General features: G+C 48.5%; 1 protein-coding gene across 14 annotated transcripts in view; it reads right to left on the bottom strand.

The window, feature by feature from the left end:
* Positions 1-20,234, bottom strand: part of GRAMD1B (GRAM domain containing 1B) — a 125,208-nt gene that overhangs the window by 36,628 nt on the left and 68,346 nt on the right. For 10 of the 14 annotated variants that reach the window (XM_086861006.1, XM_086861001.1, XM_086861000.1 and 7 more), the window contains one exon: positions 203-413. In XM_086861006.1, coding sequence (XP_086717132.1) covers positions 203-413 — 211 coding nt within the window. Of the gene's footprint in view, positions 1-202; positions 414-9,817; positions 10,051-11,634; positions 11,750-20,234 lie in introns of those variants that run through there. The other 4 variants (XM_086861008.1, XM_086861003.1, XM_086861011.1 and 1 more) reach the window with 3 other exon arrangements.

The following is a 20,234-nucleotide window of genomic DNA, read 5'->3' on the forward strand; positions in this document are numbered from 1 at the left end:
GAACCACGGAGCCTCCCAAGGAACAGGACCTTGACTACAGAAAGCTGTAGACTCTGTGCTGAAGTCTGACCGAAGCAAAGGACTCTGAATTAGGAGAACCTTCAGAATGGGAGGGAAGTGAGACAGAGAAAGAAAAGGCAGAGGACAAAGCCGGCGCGGCGCAGGTCCGGCTCGGCGGCCAGAGCCCTCTGCTCGCCCTCACCTTGGAGTTCTTGGCCCCGCTGCGGCCTGACTGGGAGGAGCAGCTCCGCTGGACACCCTGCTCCGGCGTGGACGGGGACTTGTCCGAGGAGTGGTCGGAGCCCTTCTCCACCATGGCGTCCCCCGGGGCGTCCTGCGGCGTGGGCGAGCGGGAGCGTTTGCGCAGGATCGGGGAGCAGGCGGGCGTGCTGCGGTTGGAGTTACTGGCAGTACTGCAGAGGGGAGGAAGGGAAAAGAGAGCAGGGTTAAACCATCTCCAAACTGAAACTGCTGCACCCCACGGGTCTCCCCAGAGAGCAGCAGGCAGAGCTGCTTCCTCAGCCGCTGCCCCCGGTGGGTTTAGGCAGTTCTCGTTCACCAGGGGCAGAGGAACTGCTGGCTGTGCCTTTCTCCACCCGCCCTTCAAACCCTCAGACCACAGAGCGATGCCCACGAGAACAAACTCGTTGACTCCTGCGCGCTCCTGGAGTTTCCAATGATGACCTGAGCTTAGAAAAATCAAAAGTGCACTCAAGAACCAATCCTCAATACAGCCCCGCTCTGCCCCTCCTGTATTAGCGCAGCTCTCCTCAACAGGATGCACAAAAATGGGGTCACACCTTTCAGAAAACACCCCATCAAAGAGCATCAGAAACGCTGGGGCTCTGGGAGGGGAGTCATGATGACATTCAATGCAGCATTTCCTGTACAGAACCATCCCTTCTCACACCACCTAGAGCCAGGCATGAAAATGGTTTGCTGTCACCTAAAAGCTTTTGTGATTAAAAAAAAATAAATAATAATAATAAAAATTAAGTTCCTCTTTCACAATGGGAAAAGCAAGGCCTTTCAGAGTTTTACAGAAATTATGAGGGGAATGGAACTTCTCATCCCCTTTCCTCAGCAAATGCCTCAGCACCCAGATCAGCAAGCCAGCAACAGAACAGGAAAGCTCAGATTTCCTCACTGCTCCTTCTCTTTTGATGCCTCTCCTTCCTGCCAGACTCTTTAAAATACCACACACTACACCCATTTTCCCTCTGTCACTCATTTCCTCCAGGAGCCAAATCTATTTCTGACCAGCCCAGACATCCTCAAGGCTTTTCCAGCTGGTGCTGCTCAAGTCAGCAGGTTACAGAGCAGCCTGGCATGCAGGATTGGGTCTGTGCTGACTTCTTCAGGACCCTCTTATCTCATGGGCAACACCAAACAGGCCACATCTGACAGCAGAGGCAGCAGGAAAAGGATGGAGGAATTCCAGCTGCGAGGGACTGAATTAAAGAGGTTGCTGCAATCAGACTCTTAAGGGCTATGATTTAAATTACACACAGCAATCACAACGCTGCACGGCGAGGTACTCCAAATGGATCATTTCCTCCCTGAAAATCAAGAAGAGCTGAGCTGAGGTTTCCTTAATTCCCAGATAAAAAACCACGTCCATCTCTTCTTAGCCCTGAAGATTCCAAAACCATTCTACAAGCGTGAGTTCGATGTGAGCAGCCTGTGTCACGCACTCCTCCAGCAGTTACCGGGTTTGGGTTGGTTTGGTTTTGGATGAACCGGTCTCCTAAATTATCCTTTATTTGCTCACTGCTTGTGTCAATGCACAAGTGACGAAAGTTTCCCTGGACAGCCTGCAGGAAGCACAGAGCCAAGCTGCTTATGCAAACAGGGCCAGAATCAGATTTCCTAGGAGCTGGCACCGGGCAGGAGCAGCAGCAAGGAGCTTCACAGCAGCCCCTGAGAAGATGCTTTCACCACTCTAAAGTGTGGAATTTCATACAGATCATGAACAGGCTTGGGAAAATGAGTTTGCAAAATGTTCTGTAGGCAGGGAGTTGGATTAAATTAAACTCTGCTCTGCTACCTATTTCTATTCAGTAGGATGAGAAATATAGTTATAGACCAATAAAAACCTGTTCAAATATCACCTAAACCTCAAGGCAGCTCCATGCAAAGACAGAGAAATTCCCACTTGGCCTGGGGTTCTTCACAAGGAGCAATGGCACATCCCCAGGTGAAATATTGTCACATCACCTTGTCCTGTGCCCTCCCTTTCCCTGGACAAGGCACAGGAATATTGAATGTTAAACCAGTGCAGCAAGAACTGTAAGAATATTCAAGATTTAATCCCCGCAAATAATAACTGAAGCAAAACACAAATTAAAAAAATTATCTGGACCATTCTCCCAGCAGCACTGCCTGCAGCAGTTTAGGTAAAACATGAAGTAAAATTATCAGGGATTTCTTAGTTTATTGAAGTATTAAAAAGCACCAGGCTCCTCCATAGGTTTTCAGCTGATCCAGTAAAATTGGGTGTTTCATCTTGTCTGTGCTCCTGCTGCTCCTTCTCCTGCTAAACTCAATTTTAGCAGCCCAGCAGAACTGTATTAGTGACTTCAAGTTCATCAGCAGTGGTCCCAGAGATGGACATGGTTCTTAATTGTCATTTTTACAAACCACAGAAAAAGTAACTTCTAGTTAAAACCTCAGAATTCTGAGGCTGTGCTGGTCCTGCTTGTCCCCAGCGTGAAACATAAGCTGATTTATGTGAGAGGTCCAAAAACACAAGGCAAGAACTTGAAGCCCCTGTCCCTGCCCAGCACTAAATCTGAACAGATGTACGAGTTTTCCCTCTACAGCTCTACAAAACCTGAGTTTACCAGGCCCAACCTCCGTCTCATTTTCAGTTTGTGTGAATCCACAGTTTCACTTTGAGCTTGAGTTTAGGGCAGCTCTGTAAAGACCAAGCCAAATTCAGCGCAGGCTCTGTCTGCTTTCAGTTTGCAGTTGTGGGATTTTGCTGCTGCTCAATTAAAGCTCAGCATGAGCAGCTTGAAAGCAGGGTACAGCTGCCATCACGTGCAGGTGAAACTCAAGATGAAAAATGCTGGAAGGTTTGGTGCTATTTTACTCTTTTTAAGGTCAGACCAAGCTCCTCAAGGTGGGTTTTTCAAGCCCTAGCACTGCAGCTGCACAGGAGCAGCATCAGCACTGACTTGCTTGCAGCTGGTCATTTTATTTTTGCCCAGCTCACGCTGCCATAGCCACAACTTTCGGTGCCAGCTCTGCCAAGCACAACCTTGGGCAGATTCTGCCCTCCAAGCTCGTATTTTAGTTAAAAAAAATTAAATCCATCCACATGTATCGTGGTAGGTGTGTGTGGATTCTCACCTTCGCAGAAATAAGGGGGGAAATAACATCAAGGGCTCCTTCTTTGGCTCTCCCTGAATGGCACAAATACGAAACCCAGGAGGGCTGAATTCCCCTCCTACTCTCTGATGACTGGGAAAAGCTGAATATTTCTCACATGAAGGGCTCCTGAGACAGAGAAAATGACGTGTGTGTTAACCAGTGACAGCGAGGATGGGCACAGAGAGCACAGGGCTGCCCCGAGCCCCTCCAGACTCTCCCTGCTCCTGCTCATTCCCTGCACTTTGAATCCAGCCCAAGGCACAGCCATGACGAACGCTTTCTGCAGTTGCCATGGCGACCACGGCCTGCAATTGAACCAGGAATCAACGCCTGAAATGCCAAAACGGCTTGACCCACTTTGAAATAAAAATAATTGTAATAAATAACGCTTTAGAGAGCTAATTGCCCAGAGCGCATTCAGGGCCTGGCATCCCCCTGCAGAGGAGCCTTCAGCAGATGAGACAGATGAAGTGAGGGACAGAACACAAACAAGCCCACCTAAGCAGCAGCCCCCTTGCTCTGAGGTGAAAACCCCTTCACACAGCATTTGAAAGCCCAAGAGGCTGAGTTTGTCTCCTTGGTTTATGTCCTTGCTGTCTCTAAAGGAAAAACCTCATCAAAATACCATCAGCAAGCGTGGTGTGGATGGGAAGGGGCCAAAACTCTGCTCAGACGTGGAGGAAAAGCATCAGTACCTGCAGCAGTGTAGTAAAGAATTTGTAGCCTGCCAGAATCTTGAAGCTGGAGAGGCTTTTTTAGCAGAAATTGTAGTGATAGGACAAGGAGTAAGAGATTCAGACTGAACGAGGGGAAATTTAGGTTGGATAAATGGAATAAATTCTGTCCTGTGAGGGTGGGGAGGCTGTGGCAGAGGGTGACCAGAGAAGCTGTGGCTGCTCCATTCCTGGAATTCCAAGGACAAGGCTTGGAACAACCTGGGATAGTGGAAGGAATCCCTGTCCATGGGAGAGATGATGTTTAAGGGCCCAACCATTCTGGGATTCTACAAGCTTTCCTTCAGAAAAGAACATTTGGCAATGCATGTACCAGACCCTGGTCATCACCTGCCCTGAGACACCAGGCAAAGACACAGAAAGGCCAAATTTCCTCCTCCAACAGAGTATTTCCTGTAAGGATCTGAACCAGGTGATGAACAGAGCTTCACCAAGCAGTCACTTTTGGGAAAGGCATTCCACAAGTTAAGGTTGGTGTTCTTACAACTATAAAGGAACTCCTTACAACGTTTCCATGGACAAGAAACCTGACTTTGCTGCGCTCTGTTAAATGAATTCTGCATGAATGACGCCCAAGCAGTCCTGAAGTGACACAGAAGTCTGTTCATCCCACAGATCTGCAATCACAGACGTCCCTGGGACTGACACAAGCACCCTGCAGCAGTTCTTCCCCAAATCACAGGTACCCCAAGAGCCAGCAGCCACCTGCAGCATTGTCACAGCACCTGTGACACAGAAAACACAGCAAATCCCTCTGTGTCTGCCACTTGCAGATCTGGATTAGAATCCAGCCAGAAGTAGGAAAAGCACCAAAGAATTTTGCAACTAGAGCAGCTCAGCTAAATGAGCAGCAGCCTCAGGTACACAGCACTCACCACATCCGCTGTGACCATCACCAGCTTCTCAGGGGGCAGAAAAACACCAGCAGCACCACTCCCTGCACTGCATCTCTCAGCCCTTTGCATCTCCTCAAGGAAGCCCTGATCTGGAAAGCTTAAAGGCCTCCAAGTCCTCCCTCAGTTCTCATAAGAATTTGGTTTCCAAGAGTTATCCTGCAGTTACTCACTTCTGCCTGCAGCACTGACCTGGTAAGGTGTTCTTCCAGGCCCAGAATTGGGGTTTGCTCTGCAGTTTGAGCTGAATGCTGGACGTGCTGAGCAGGATGTCCCCAAACCAGCAAAGAAGCACACATTGAAGCTCATATTGAACTCTCTCTGTCTGAAATCTATGGGCTGTGCAAAGGCGAGCCCGTGCCTACACTTTCCTGCACAAGACCAGAGGAGATCCTGGAGGACAACACAGAACTGTGCTGGCAGTCTGGAAAAGAGCAGAAAGGTCAAGAAGGCACCTCAGGCCTGGCTGCAGCTCTGAAAAGAGTTAATTCTCCTCAGAAATAGCGATTAGAGGGGTTAATTAGACGCCTACAAAGATACTTTTCTGCCATCCAGTCTGACATCAGTGGAAAACGAGGAGATTCAGAAGCTCATTATGCAGTCTCCCAAACAGCAAGCAGATGGCAACAACTTTCGATCACCAACCTACACTCCCTTCAAATTGATAATCCAGGAATGAAAACCTGCTCAGATCCTGGAGCAATTCCCTAGGCCCGCCGTTGCTCTACAAGCAATAACAAAATGTTATATTTCTATTACATCTCCCAGCAAGAGAGACAAAAGAGAAAGCAATAAGTCAAAAAAGCAATGACACCTGCAGGGCTGTGCAGAAACCAAGGAGTGTTTCATGGCAAGTGCTTTGAAAAGAATCATAAAAATAGCCTGCCTTCTGCATGTGTTTTAGCAGAAAAGTCCAGCCTTAAGATTTACTCTATTTTGACATTTTGCAGAATGCTGTCCTCCCATGACATCCAATCACATGTTTACATATTCATGAAATAAAATTAATGCAATTATTATGCCTCAGAGGATTAGCAAATCACTGCAAGCATTAGGAAGGAATTTGCCTTCTGCCCACAGCCAGCAGTGCGAGGATGGGCAGATGCATTATTAACCATGTCATTGTCCCCGTGGATCACCCGATCCTGGTTACCACTGGAGACAGACCCATGGAGCCTCATCTCTCACAGAAACTCCCCCCAGCCAGCTTCCTCTCCCTTCCTGCTTGGAGTGACTGCAAAAATCCCCAGGAAAAGCTGGGAAATGTTTCTGAAATACAACAAGACAGATTTTAATAAGAGAGCCCAATAAAGCACCAGTCACACCTTGGGAAGGGTCGTTCATGTGCAGGGAACCACCATGGCTTATAAATCACACCCTAAACACCTCCCTCAGTCACAAACTATTATAATTCCATTTGCTCCACAGGAAGGCAAGCCCCATAAAATGAAGTATGATGGATAATACAAAGAAATCTGGGAAGCAGCAAAGGGGAGACAGCACAAGGTAAGAATTTCACATCCCTCTGAAGGTGACAGACACAGCCCCACCACAGGTCACCCACCCTACAGCTCTGCTTCCCCAGTATACAGGCTTTGTTTTCCTTGTTTTCCTTGCCTCCCCACCACAAAACCAACAGCTCTGGTAATTAACAGCAAGAACTGCAATGTCTGATGCTTCCATCAACATCTCCAAGCCTGGAACTTGGGGCAGAACAGAGCTCGCAGGCCTTGTTTAAAAAATAAACGAAACAACAACAGACACTGTTAAACCTCCTTTGATGTGAGGAAAGTTTTGAAAACCTGACAGCTCAAAGGATAAAAATAAAAATTAAACTAAATCCAAGCTTGTTTATTTTAATCCTCATGGTTTCCAAGCTCACATCAGAATCTTTCAGTGGTTCAGCAATGCTGCTGTCATATGTGCTTTATTTCAAGGGAGAGTGAGATGAAGCAACAGGGCTGGTGATAAATACCCAGGCCCACTTTTGGGTGGGGATGTAGGTGTGAAACAACTCCCAGACTCCCTCCAGAAGAGCTCAGGCACTTCTCCCTGCTGCCCATCTCCTGCTGAAACTCCAGCAAGGCTTTATGGACACAGCATTGTCCCCCTGAGCACAGCCAGCCTTGGCAGGGGTTTCACAAGGCCCAGATGGAAGTGCCCGAGGAAGGGTCTGAGGAAGATGTGAGGAAATGAGATGAGGATGTGAGGAAAGCTGTGAGGAAGGCTGTGAGGAAGGCTGTGAGGAAGGCTGAGGAAGGCTGAGGAAGGCTGTGAGGAAGGCTGTGAGGAAGGCTGTGAGGAAGGCTGTGAGGAAGGCTGTGAGGAAGGCTGAGGAAGGCTGAGGAAGGCTGTGAGGAAGGCTGTGAGGAAGGCTGAGGAAGGCTGAGGAAGGCTGAGGAAGGCTGTGAGGAAGGCTGTGAGGAAGGCTGAGGAAGGCTGTGAGGAAGGCTGTGAGGAAGGCTGAGGAAGGCTGTGAGGAAGGCTGTGAGGAAGGCTGAGGAAGGCTGTGAGGAAGGCTGTGAGGAAGGCTGTGAGGAAGGCTGTGAGGAAGGCTGAGGAAGGCTGTGAGGAAGGCTGTGAGGAAGGCTGTGAGGAAGGCTGTGAGGAAGGCTGTGAGGAAGGCTGAGGAAGGCTGTGAGGAAGGCTGAGGAAGGCTGTGAGGAAGGCTGTGAGGAAGGCTGTGAGGAAGGCTGAGGAAGGCTGTGAGGAAGGCTGTGAGGAAGGCTGAGGAAGGCTGAGGAAGGCTGTGAGGAAGGCTGAGGAAGGCTGAGGAAGGCTGTGAGGAAGGCTGTGAGGAAGGCTGAGGAAGGCTGTGAGGAAGGCTGTGAGGAAGGCTGAGGAAGGCTGTGAGGAAGGCTGTGAGGAAGGCTGAGGAAGGCTGTGAGGAAGGCTGTGAGGAAGGCTGTGAGGAAGACTCCCAGCAGGCCTGGCAGGCAGCGCGGGGGAGGACAGGGATATTGTGCAGGAGCAGGAGACAAAGCTGGAGCTCTGCATCATCCCACTCACTCCCACAGCTCGTCACAAGTTAATGGAAGACGTTGTGATCTTCAAAGCTGGGATCAAAGCGATTTCCCTTTGTTCAGCCCTTGATGTTTCCTCCCTTTACCTTTCTGGAAATAACAGTGCAACAATTTCTGATTGATTTCCTGAGTGCGTTCCCCCTGCTCTGCTCCAGCCAGCAGCAGCGCTGGGCAGCTCCCAGTTAAAACCAGAGAGGGTCAGAGCCCTCAGTGCAAGAGTCACAAACTCCTCTTTGTCCTGAGGACCTGGCCCAAGCCTGACCCCCCTTTAACAGATTCTCTCTGCTTGAGCCAGCTGTTGATCAGCTGGGGGCTTCTCCAAGAGACTTTTGGGGAATCCAAGCTATTGCACTGCTGTAAAATACATCCCCAAGATTTGACCTGAAGTTTCCATCCTACTGAGTCAAAATCACAAGCTCCATCCTAAATCTACCAGCTTCTCCTGCAGATACATGTGATTTAATGGAGCAAGGGAACAGGAACACATTTTCTTTTCTGCACCAGCATTTCCATGATGCACAGGACAACGCCAGCCACCAGGAATCTAAGAAAAAGCAATTTTTTAGGGCGTTCAGCAGATTCTCCCTGTCTATAAACACACACAGCACAATGAATCCTCACTTCCTACTGTTCTCCCTTGCCAGAAAATATTTAAAAAAATAAAAATAAAAAGCCACCTGTACAGACTCTGGAGCACAGCCTGGAAAAGCAGCACACACCAAATCCTGCTTCTCCCCATCAGTGCAAACACACAAACACCGGGAGGGGAAGGCAGAGCGGAACCACGAGCCCTTGTAGAGGCAAGGGAGCACATGGGCAAACAAATCCAACCATGTTCCTGCAGCAGCTCCGTGACGCATCCTGCCTCTCTCTGTTTCCCTGGACCCAGATGTTGGGGCAGGAATAACTGTCCCAGTGGGGATGGGGGATGGGGGGACACAGCCGGGCGTGAAGGGGAAACCAGGAGGGGCGAGGGGAATGAAAGCTCAGGGGGGGGGGGGGGGAAAAAGATATAAAAAGAGAAAAAAGAAAGAACCCAAACAATCAGATTTGCCCATTGTTTTGAACAATTGAAAAGGCTGTTTTAGCAATTCCGCCCTGCAGGAGAGGCAGGGCACGTGCGGGGGGGGGGGTGGGGGGGTGGGGGGAAGAGAAGAAGGAGAGAAAAATAAAATGGAATAGAATAGAATGAAATAGAATAGAATGAAATAGAATAGAATAGAATAGAATAGAATAGAATAGAATAGAATAGAATAGAATAGAATAGAATAGAATAGAATAGAATAGAATAGAATAGAATAGAATAGAGTAGAATAGAATAGAATAGAATAGAATAGAATAGAATAGAATAGAATAGAATGGAATGGAATAGAATGGAATGGAATAGAATGGAATAGAATGAAATAGAAAAAAATAGAAAAAAATAAAATAGAATAAAATAAAATAGAATAAAACAAAATAATAGAATAAAATAAAATAGAATAAAATAGAATTAAATAGAATATAATAAAATAGAATAAAATAAAGCAGAATAGAATAAAATAAAGCAGAATAGAATAAAATAGAATAGAATAAAATAGATTAAAATTTAAAAGAGGAAAGGAAAGGAAGGAAAGGAAGAGAAACGAAGCATCTCCGCACCATGATGTCACGCCGCCTGCTTTCCAGTCCCCCGAACGGAGAGGAGCAGCAGCAGCAACCAACATGGAGTCCAGCTTTAATCTGCCTGCGCTCGGCGGAGGAGCCCTGCGTGTGCCACATGTGCGTGACAGCGAGCGGGGACAGCACTAACCTGGCAGCCATTCGGCAGCGTGCGGCGGCCAGCAATTCACTCGGGATCGCTCGGCATTCGCTCGGCTTCATTCATTCACCCCTCCGAGCGGCCGGCCGGCAGGCTCCTCACCCCCTGCAGCATGGCACGGGCCTTTTCCTCCTTCGCCGGGCTCTCAGGGCCGGCGTGGCGGACACGCTGCCCGGGCCGTGGCCATGCCCGTCCCCCCGCTGATGCTGCCCGGCCGCACACGCTCCGCGCACGCCTGCGCAGCGCTTTACATAACGCGCCCACCCCTGCCCGCCCCGCTCGCATCTCCCCCGAGAGACCCCGGCACCCCCCCGGCTCCGCGAGCATCACAACAGCCCGCAGAGTTAAAATCCCACAGGTTGGAAAGGCGCTTTGTCCTCCCCGAGTGAGCGGCGCTTTTACAGAACGCGAGCGGCGCTGCCCGCCGCGCTGCATCTCCCCCCGGGGAGCAAAAAAAAATTCACATATTTCCCCCCGGGATCCAAAAAATATCGCATCTCCCCCCGGGAGCAAAAAAAAATTCACATATTTCCCCCTGGGATCCAAAAAATATCGCATCTCCCCACGGGGAGCAAAAAAAAATTCACATATTTCCCCCTGGGATCCAAAAAATATCGCATCTCCCCCCGGGGAGCAAAAAAAAATTCACATATTTCCCCCTGGGATCCAAAAAATATCGCATCTCCCCACGGGGAACAAAAAAAAAAAGTTCATATATTCTCCCGGGGATCCAAAAAATCTCGCATCTCCCCCCGGGGAGCAAAATAAACTCGCATCTCCCCCCGGGGACACAAAAAAAATTCACATATCCCCCCGGGATCCAAAAAAAATTCACATATCCCCCCGGGGATCCAAAAAATATCGCATCTCCCCCCGGAGACCAAAAAAAAAAAGTTCACATATTCCCCCCGGGGATCCAAAAAATCTCGCATCTCCCCACGGGGAACAAAAAAAAAAAAGTTCATATATTCCCCCCTGGGATCCAAAAAATATCGCATCTCCCCCCGGGGATCCAAAAAATCTCGCATCTCCCCCCGGGGACCCAAAAAAAAATTCACATCTCCCCCCGGGGATCCAAAAAATATCGCATCTCCCCCCGGGGAACAAAATAAGATCGCATCTCCCCCCGGGGACACAAGAAAAAGTTCATATATTCCCCCGGGGATCCAAAAAATCTCGAATCTCCTATCGGGGATTCAAAAAATCTCGCATCTCCCCCCGGGATCCAAAAAAGCTCATCTATCTCCCGGGGACCAAAATAATCTCGCATCTCCCCCTGGGGGCACAAAAAATCTCCCATATCCCTCCTGGGACCCAAAAAATCTCCCATATCCCCCCTGGGACTCAAAAAATCTCTCATATTTCCCCTGGGACCCAAAAAATCTCCCATAGCCCCCCTGGGACCCAAAAAATCTACCATAGCCCCCCTGGGACCCAAAAAATCTCCCATAGCCCCCCGGGGACCCAAAAAATCTCTCATATTTCCCCTGGGACCCAAAAAATCTCCCATATCCCTCCTGAGACCCAAAAAATCTACCATAGCCCCCCTGGGACCCAAAAAATCTCCCATATCCCTCCTGGGACCCAAAAAATCTCCCATATCCCTCCTGAGACCCAAAAAATCTCCCATATCCCTCCTGAGACCCAAAAAATCTCCCATATCCCTCCTGGGACCCAAAAAATCTCCCATAGCCCCCCTGGGACCCAAAAAATCTCCCATATCCCCCCTGGGACCCAAAAAATCTCCCATAGCCCTCCTGGGACCCAAAAAATCTCCCATATCCCCCCTGGGACCCAAAAAATCTCGCATTTCCCCTGCAAAAAAAGCGCTCGGAAAGGCTTTTCAAGGACTTCAGCAACCCCCAGGAGTTAAAATCCGACAGGTTGGAAACATTGTGTTTTGTCCTCCCAGCCTCACACCCGCTGCTGGGAGAAAGTTTCAAAGCGTGTAAGCAAGAAGAGCCAGGAAAATTAAACCCTAATTAAGTGGCCGCGTGGATTATCTGAGCTGAATTAAACAACGCTCATTCAGAGTTAAGGTGACCTCAACTCAATTTAGCCGGCTCTGTCTAGGAAGTTAATTTGGTTTTTTGATTTTTGTTGTTTTTTTTTTTTTTCTCTTTTGCTGTGCTTATCCATGTGTAAACAGGCCTGGGATATTTAAAGAAACATTATCAGGAGAAGTTTACAGCTTTTTCAGCACTTGTACGTGGTGTTTCTTTTGTATCCCCCCAATGCTCGGGGACATCTTTATTCCAGAATAACCAGATGGACTTCAGTCCCTCTCAATAAAATAAATAAGGGACAGTAATTCCCTCTCAGCACAATAAAAATTAAACTGAAGGGTGATAAGAGAGCAAAACAATCACCCAGCTTGCATTTTACCTGCCAGTCTGTGAAATCAGGCCTTGTGTGTGAAGGACAGAGTGCAGAACTGAACTGGAACTGTGCTAACACCCCTGCTTTGAGAACAAGTGTCCAGGAGTGCAATTACACTGAATTTACTGCACTCGGGATGCTGGGAATGACCCCCCCAGGGCCACACTGCTCCCCACTGCCAACACAAGGAGCTGTTCCTGGAATTCTGGAAACACTCTGCCCTTCACCTGCTTTTGTTGCATTTTGCCCCTTCCATAGCCAGGGCTGAGTATTTTTCTCTTCACAATCAGTCTTTGAGTGCTAATTCCCAGCAGAGCACCTTCCCTAAAGGCTGATTATCCATCACTGGGCTCTACTCACCATCAGTGGCAGCAGGAGGTGCTCCAGCAGCCTCAGACCAGCGCCATTCAAAGGCTGCACAGGATTTTAAACTGGAAACACCACCACCCTACACATGTTTGGATACCACAGCAGCACTATCACTTTCATTTTACTCAGAGATCACACATGAATTCACTGTTTATGTGCCACTGTTCCAATAAGTTCATTGCACCCATCAGCCTGACGTCAGTTTTGCTGTTGCAAATGCTTCCCAAAGTTTGCTGGCTGGAGAATTAGAAATTTATTTCAAGGAAATTATATTTTACCTCCAAATTTTCCCACTCCCCCTGCCCAAGGATTGTGTGGTTTCCACTGGAACACCAAGGCTAGGATTGCATCCAGGCTCAGTGAGTGGATAATCTGGATAAACTCAGATAAGAGCAACCAGCACTAAAGGCAGTGGCACTGAATCCTTTCAACACAGCCTGGAGACCAAGGAATGGCAAGATTTAAATGCTCACCTGGAATCCAGGTTTGATCCCACTGGGCATCAGCTGGGAGTGCTGAAAGCTGAAGCTGGATGAATCCTGACTAGACAAGAGAAACCTATTTTGGGAAGCAAACAAAACTAACCACTGTAACTAATTCAAGGCTCAATTACCCATCTGTGGCAAACATTATTATGCAAGGGTTTGTGTTCTCCCAAACACTGTTCTGTACCTCGAACCAGAATCAATTCAAGCCTCACACTTTGCATTCAGCAGGACTTGGAATGAGATATCTGAATGGTCCCATTTTGTTTTACAGCTTATGGATATTTCAGTGGGATTTTTTTCTCTTCCAGAAAGTGAAAAAATAGTTAAAAACATAATTCTTAGCCTCCGCAAATTTTGATATATTTAGTCTGGATGACTCTTAAGGCTTGAACAGATGCTACTTTTCAATAGTCACATGAGTTACACTGACCCAAAGGCTGTGATAAATTCAATATAATGGCTACTTCAGATCTGGAGCACACAAAGGCTCAAAGCAGGATAGACATGAGGTTAAATCTAACCCACCCTTCAGACTGAGAGAAGATGAATCAAACAAAAGTCCTGCTCCCAAAAGCACACTGAGAGCAGTAATAAAAATGCAAGACTTGCTTAGAGAAAAGCTTCTTAGGCTCATCTGGCGTGGCATGCAAGGGGCAAAGGTATGGGGAATTTGGAAAACCACACAGCACCACAAAAGCCTTACAAACTTCATCAGATCTGCAAAGTTTCACCCAAAACTCTTGGAAGGACAAACAGATTTCACATTTCTGCAGCACCACCCCTGGCACTGAAGGCAGCTCGCATCATGGTGATGAAAGTTAGATAATACTGCACTGAGAGAGGATCTTTAGGAGCCCTTCAGGAAGCTCTTCAGGACATAAAGCTGCAAGTTCCTGTCTTGTTCAAGAGCTGCATTTTATGTCAGCTGGGCTCCTTTGCACCAGTCTGGTGCTCAAGGCTCAAGATAAGGACTTTATTTCACGTGTGAAGGATGATGTGACAGGGTCACACACCTCAGCCCGGACACCACAGCTCCACCAAGCCCTAGAGGAGGACCAGAGTCACACCTGGGGATCCCTCCCTCCGAGGATGCTCCAGTTTGTGTCAGGCTCTTCAGTGCCAGGCAGGCAGCACCTTCTCCTTCCCCAAAGTGCCCCTTCCTCCCGTGCCTGCAGGGCTGCTCTGCTGCCTGTAACACAAGCACTCTCATGCATATTGCATCTCCCATCCCCGAGGAAATGAGGCACTGTCGAGTAATTAAAGCCCGGGGCTGATGACAGAGGCGTGGGAAGCAGGGCCTGGGTGTCCAGGCCTGCAGAGCATCAGGTGGGGCTGGGATCGACTCTCCAGAGCAATCCTAGCCTCCCTGTAAGCCACACCAGCGGTGCACAACAAAAAGAAGCCTTTAAGAGTCTGTCTGCAAAATGTCAGGCAACAATGAGCACCTGGACTGGTAAACAACGTAGGGTTTCTCATTTCCCCCCATAATTCTTTCCCCACCTTTAATATGACCTGGCTTGAAGACTTAAAGCCACCAGGACAGCCATTCCCCAGCATCTCTGCTTGTTCAGAACACAACCAGGGGACACACTTCCATTGTATCTCCAGCCTTGTCTTTGAAAAAGACACACCAGACACGTCAAGAAATCATGTCCTGAGGGAAAACTCAGTGCTACAACCTCAAAGTGTGCAAGCAGGATTAGCACTGGTGGGTAACCGGGTGGTAATTAGCATTTTGCACAAGTTTAATTTGCTCTTTGCTCGCTCCACAGCTGCTTTTCTGCTCTTCACCCTCTTTAGGAAGGAAAGGGAGGACTCCTGAGTGCACAGCATGGACAGGGGGAGTTCTCTGGCTGGGATATTGGTCCTGTTTGGTAATTCCTGCTCAGCCCACGGCTGCTACTCCTCAAACCCCACAGGACTCCCACCCTGTCAAGCAACAAGAAGCACTTCTCCCTTTTCCCTTGTGGCAAACGGGCTCCTAGACAGGTGCCAGACCAAGCAAAACTCTTTCTGAGCTGGCAGTGGCATTTTCACAGAGTCCATGGATTCCTGCAGCAGTGGGGGCTGGAGGAGGCAGGGAATCATGTGCTCACAGGCATGGGGAGGAAGAGGGGGAGGAGGAGAACAAGGGGAGAGAGAGAACAAAGTGTCAACATCTTAACTGGGACACACAAAGAGCCAGTTCTTGGTAAGAACTTAATCCAGGATTAACAAGAGGTCAGCTACCTCTGCAAGGAGACTGCACTAAAAGGAGCTAATTAGCTCTCCCTAATTGCACAAAAGGAACCACACAGAATTAAAGACATTCACCAGCAGCAGGTCCCACCTCACCCAGGAAACACAGCCCTACCTGTTGTCCCCAACACCAGCACGTGGAGAGCCAGAAGTGCAGGGATGGATGGGAGGGAAAAAGGCTCTGGGGAGGTTCAGCATCCACAAGTGCTGAAGTGAGAGCTGGAGCCTCCACCAGCCAGGACAAGCATTTGTAGCATGGCCAGAATCTGTCTAGACAGTTTCCTCATCAGCCACCGCCATGGGCTGCCCCAAATCCCTGAGGAAACCACAGCTACCACTTCACAAACAGTGATACCCATCAGGATGCTTGATGCAGCTCTGGCCTCCTTTAAATCAATGTGACCTCTGAAAATGAGGAGGAAGAGTAGCACAAGGTGAACCAGTTTTTTTCCTGTAGGTTGAGGCCAAGAGAATCCCATCCCAACATGTGGATAAGCATCAGGATAAACAGAGAGCACAAAGCATCACAGACAGGTAGCAGATCCCACCTGGAAGCTGCCAGTTTGGAATGATGCAGTGGGAAAGGCTGGCTGAGCTGCCCACCTACAAATCTCCTGTCTGGAATTTCTAACCATGTATTACAAAGACACTCACGCACCTTAAGTTCCCTGTCAGCCTCTGCTTGGTACTAAATCCATCAGGTTTTGTTCCTGTGGAGCCACTGCATGTTCTGTTCTCCTGCACTGGTGCATATTTTACCCCAGAAGCCCTTGCTCTGCACTGACAGATAATGGATCCAGCAGTCAGGGCGCTTGAAAATGAAGATTAACAGGCACATCAATAACGCCAACAGATGTCTCTGAGATGGAGCACTAATAAAAGGAACTCCTGCATTTATTGGGGTTACAGCACTGTGCTGAGGGCTGGGAAGATCAGGCAGACACGGGCCTGAGTGCATCTCAGCAGGATCAGCTCCCAGTTTCAGGGAGGACGAAGGGAAAAGCAGAACAGGTCAATGAGGGAAGGCTGCCCTACACACAAAGAACAATAACAGAAATGGGAGCTCAGGCTAATTACAGGTCCCTGTGAAATCATCACAATAGTGCCTCCATTATTTATCCTTCTTTTCTTCCCTCAGGACTGAGTTAAATGTTATGTCACTGTACTTCCAGTGACACTGCAGGGGCAGCCAGAAGGCACGAGCAGCACCAAAATTTCACCTCAAACCCAACACAAACAAACGAGTTCTTGGGGTGCCGCTGGGAATACGAGACAGCCACCCCCTCTCTGCTCCCAGGAACTGAGCAGCAACCCTCAGCTGTGCTGCTCCTATGCAGGCTCAGCACAAAGGGAGAGCTCCCTGACATCTGGCTAAAGCTTCAATAGCTGCCATTGGGGAGAGCAGAATGAACATCAGTGGGGCTGGGCTGCAGAGCCTCCTGGCACAGACAGGCCCCATCCAGCACCCCTCTGCTCCTTATTCCCTGCTCTGCTGAGCTGGAATAGCTCGCAGCTCATTCATAAAAAGAAGGAAAATTATCCTAATTATCCAGAAATGGTCCATGGTCCAGTCTCTTTCTCCAGCACTGGTTGGTGCAGTGTGTGCTTCTGCACTGTGTTATTCTGTCATGGCTATTCCAACTCCTCCATTCCTCCCGGCTCTTCCAATCTGTTTATCCAAACAGATACCAGCCCACTGCAGCCTTCTGCACAGCACTGCCCCAGTCTGTACCTTCAGATTTACCCCAATCCCAGTCCAAGTGCATCCATCCCTGCTCCCACTGACTTCCTTAACTTAGCTTGGCCCTTTCTTCCAGACTCCCAAAACCAGCTGGGCTCACCCCAAAACTCACCAAAACCACTACAGAGCTGCTCAGTGCAGCCCCTGCTCCCATGACAATAAAAGAAATAAAGAATATTTCTCCACTTTTAGCCTCCCCATCTTTTCCCCCCCAACTCTTTCCACCCCGACTGAGATTCCCCATCCATCTCCATCTCCATCTCCATCTCCATCTCCATCTCCATCTCCATCTCCACCTCCATCTCCATCTCCATCTCCATCTCCATCTCCATCTCCATCTCCATCTCCATCTCCATCTCCATCATCTCCATCTCCATCTCCATCTCCATTCCTTTTTCCCGAGGAACTGCCTGACCACAAGCACACACACAAGCACACACACAGACACAGAGGAAGGAGTCTCCTGCCTGCCTGGGAGATGAAAAACGAGGAGTTAAAGGATTCCACCACCTGTCAACGCATGGCCCTTGCTGGGAGCTGCCTGTGGCTGCTCCCCGCTGCTCTGCCGGGGGGAACACCCCAGAGCCCCCCGGGAACCTCGCTGCTGCTGCTGCTGCTGCTCCGAGCCATCTCACAGCCACCAAAGGAGCTGACAAAAAGATTCCCCGCTCTGCTAGAGGCTCGGCATGGCTGGGACAAAGCCGGCTTTGCAATGTTCTGCCAGGGGAGAGAAGCTCCGGGGGCCGCTGGAAGGATGTCCCGCATCACCCGCTTAACCCCGGCTGCTCCGAGCTGCTGTCACCCCGGAGAAATTCCAGCATTGCTGCTCCTCTCCTGCTCTTACCCATCTGTTCCGCCGCCCTGCACAGCCCTGGCACCCCGAGCAGGGATTTATTAAATATTCGGTGCTGCTGCACAGCCCTGGCACCCCGAGCAGGGATTTATTAAATATCCCCCTCCTCCCCGCCGTGCAAACCACCAGGGAGCACTTCTGTGACGACAAAGGAGCAGAGAAGTCAGCGTGGACATAAACATCCAAATTACCTCCAAATTCCACTTCCTCGCTCCCACAAAGCTCTGACTTTTCACCCTCCTAACCTCCTAAACCTCATCAGGCAACACGAGCCATCGATTTCCCTGCTAGAACAGCAGGCAGCAACAGGAAATTATTTAGAATAAATAGAAATATTTGCCTTCAACACTCGGGCATTTCCAAATACAAACTCTGGGAAAGGCCCGTCTTCTGCACGGGGGTTCTACAATGCAGAAGGTAACGATGTGACTCATCTTGAAAGTGTATATAAACACACTTTAAAAACCTGTCTGGGGAAAAATAAACAGAGTTTGTGCCTGATTCCCGTCTGGGAAAAGCAGGAACGCGACCCTGCTGCTGTCCTTGGGTTTGTAGCTGCTCCAGGCAGGTGCAAGAGAGGAAACAAAGCCATGGCCAGCAATTTAAATAATTTAGAAAGCAAGAAATCCACGCAGATGGACGGGGGAAGAGCAGAAAGCAAATGAAAAATGTTCCTGCAACGTGACATAGGAGCAGGGGGGACTGATGTGACTCGGAGCCCATCAATCACACCTCATGGAATGATGAAATATTTGCTCTGTATGATCAGCTAATCCCAACCAGGAACACGTTAGGAGGGTGGCAAACAAGCAGAAAGATTTTCTTACGGAGCAATGAGTTCAAAGGAAAGCAGCAAAAACATCACGGCACTCATGAGGCTCGTTTGTGAAAACAAACTTCAAGGGTAAACAAAGTGCAGTGGTCAACAAATATTTGAAGAATGTAAATATTGGAGAGAAAGAGAAGCTGTATGAAAAGGTTTGGGTTGTTTTGGTTTGGGTTTTTGTTTTTTTTTTTCTTTGAACAATGAGCAATGGGATTATATGAAATTGTGGGAAAGGAACAGGGCTGAAGTCAAATCCTCGCACCCAGGAGCAGAAGTGGAATAAACTCATTCACTTGTCATGTTCATAAACAGCAAGAAGTAACTGTTTATAAAAGACAAAACAGAACCACAGGACCACAGAATATCCTGAGCTGGAAGGAACCCACAGGGATTATTGAAGTCCTGGCCCTGTACAGGACACCCCATTGGCAGGAGCATGGATCAAATAATAATAATATCAATGATATCACACTTCCTTCAGTCTCTAATTCTGCTTTCCATAATTTCCTTTTTTTTTTTTAAGAGGCAGCAGCCCAGTTTGCAGCAACACAGGACTCTAAAGGTTTGCAATGCTTGGTGTTAGGGCTGGTTGAGTGCTACAATTTCAAGGATTGTTTTGACTTGCTGCATTTTTGTCCCCAAAAACTTCCAAGACACGCACAGACATCCACGTGATCTGGAGTTCCATGTGGGAAATCTTGCAAAGTGACATCCAAATCATCCCCAGTTCCTAATCTGGGCTGTGATCCTTGAGAGAACAGATGTCCTGAGGATAATTATGGAATCTCCAAACACGAGCCAGGCACAGGTTGTTTTGGGACAATTGTAAGGATTCGGTTTGTGGCTTTGAGAAGTCCCCTGTGGGAAGTGCAGGGGACAGGGATGGATGTCTGCATTTCTCATCCTGGCTCTCACTTCAGTAGAGTTTGCTCTCTTTGGAGAATTGGTTAAAATATAATAATTTTTTGCTCTTCTAAGCCAAGCTTCCAGTAGGGAATTAAGACACAGCTACTAATAAACACATTAAAAGGAAAAACACCTTTAATCTCCATGCGCCTCATCTGCAAACCAGGACTAATTCCACTTCCTTTCTTCTGCCCTTTGTCCATCTTGACTATTCAGGATGGAATCTCTTCCCACAAACTGGATGAAAATCTCCCAGCACAGCAAATCTCTATTTTCAAGAGCCTCTTTTGCTGTAAAACAACACCATTTTAGAAACAGTTCTATTTCCCAGATCACTTGTGCTATCAGCTGCCTTCAAAACAGAAAAGAATCCATGGGGAACTTGTTCTTCCTGCTGGAAAAATAATACAGCAGGTATTTGAAGCAATGATGCAGCTTTAGTGCCCCGGAGTATATTCAGTATGCCACTGAATATTGCTCAGGTTCTGCGAGCCCTGGCCTCCAGACACATCCTTCTTTCCTGGCCTACAGCTAAGCACGGCTTTGCCTCCCAAACCTCACTCCCAAAATGTGCATCAGGTTGTGCATCACATTCCTCTAGCAGCTGA

This window comes from Cyanistes caeruleus, chromosome 23 (genome assembly GCF_971803275.1).
Source record: "Cyanistes caeruleus chromosome 23, bCyaCae1.hap1.1, whole genome shotgun sequence".
In the NCBI taxonomy this organism is placed as follows: domain Eukaryota; kingdom Metazoa; phylum Chordata; class Aves; order Passeriformes; family Paridae; genus Cyanistes; species Cyanistes caeruleus.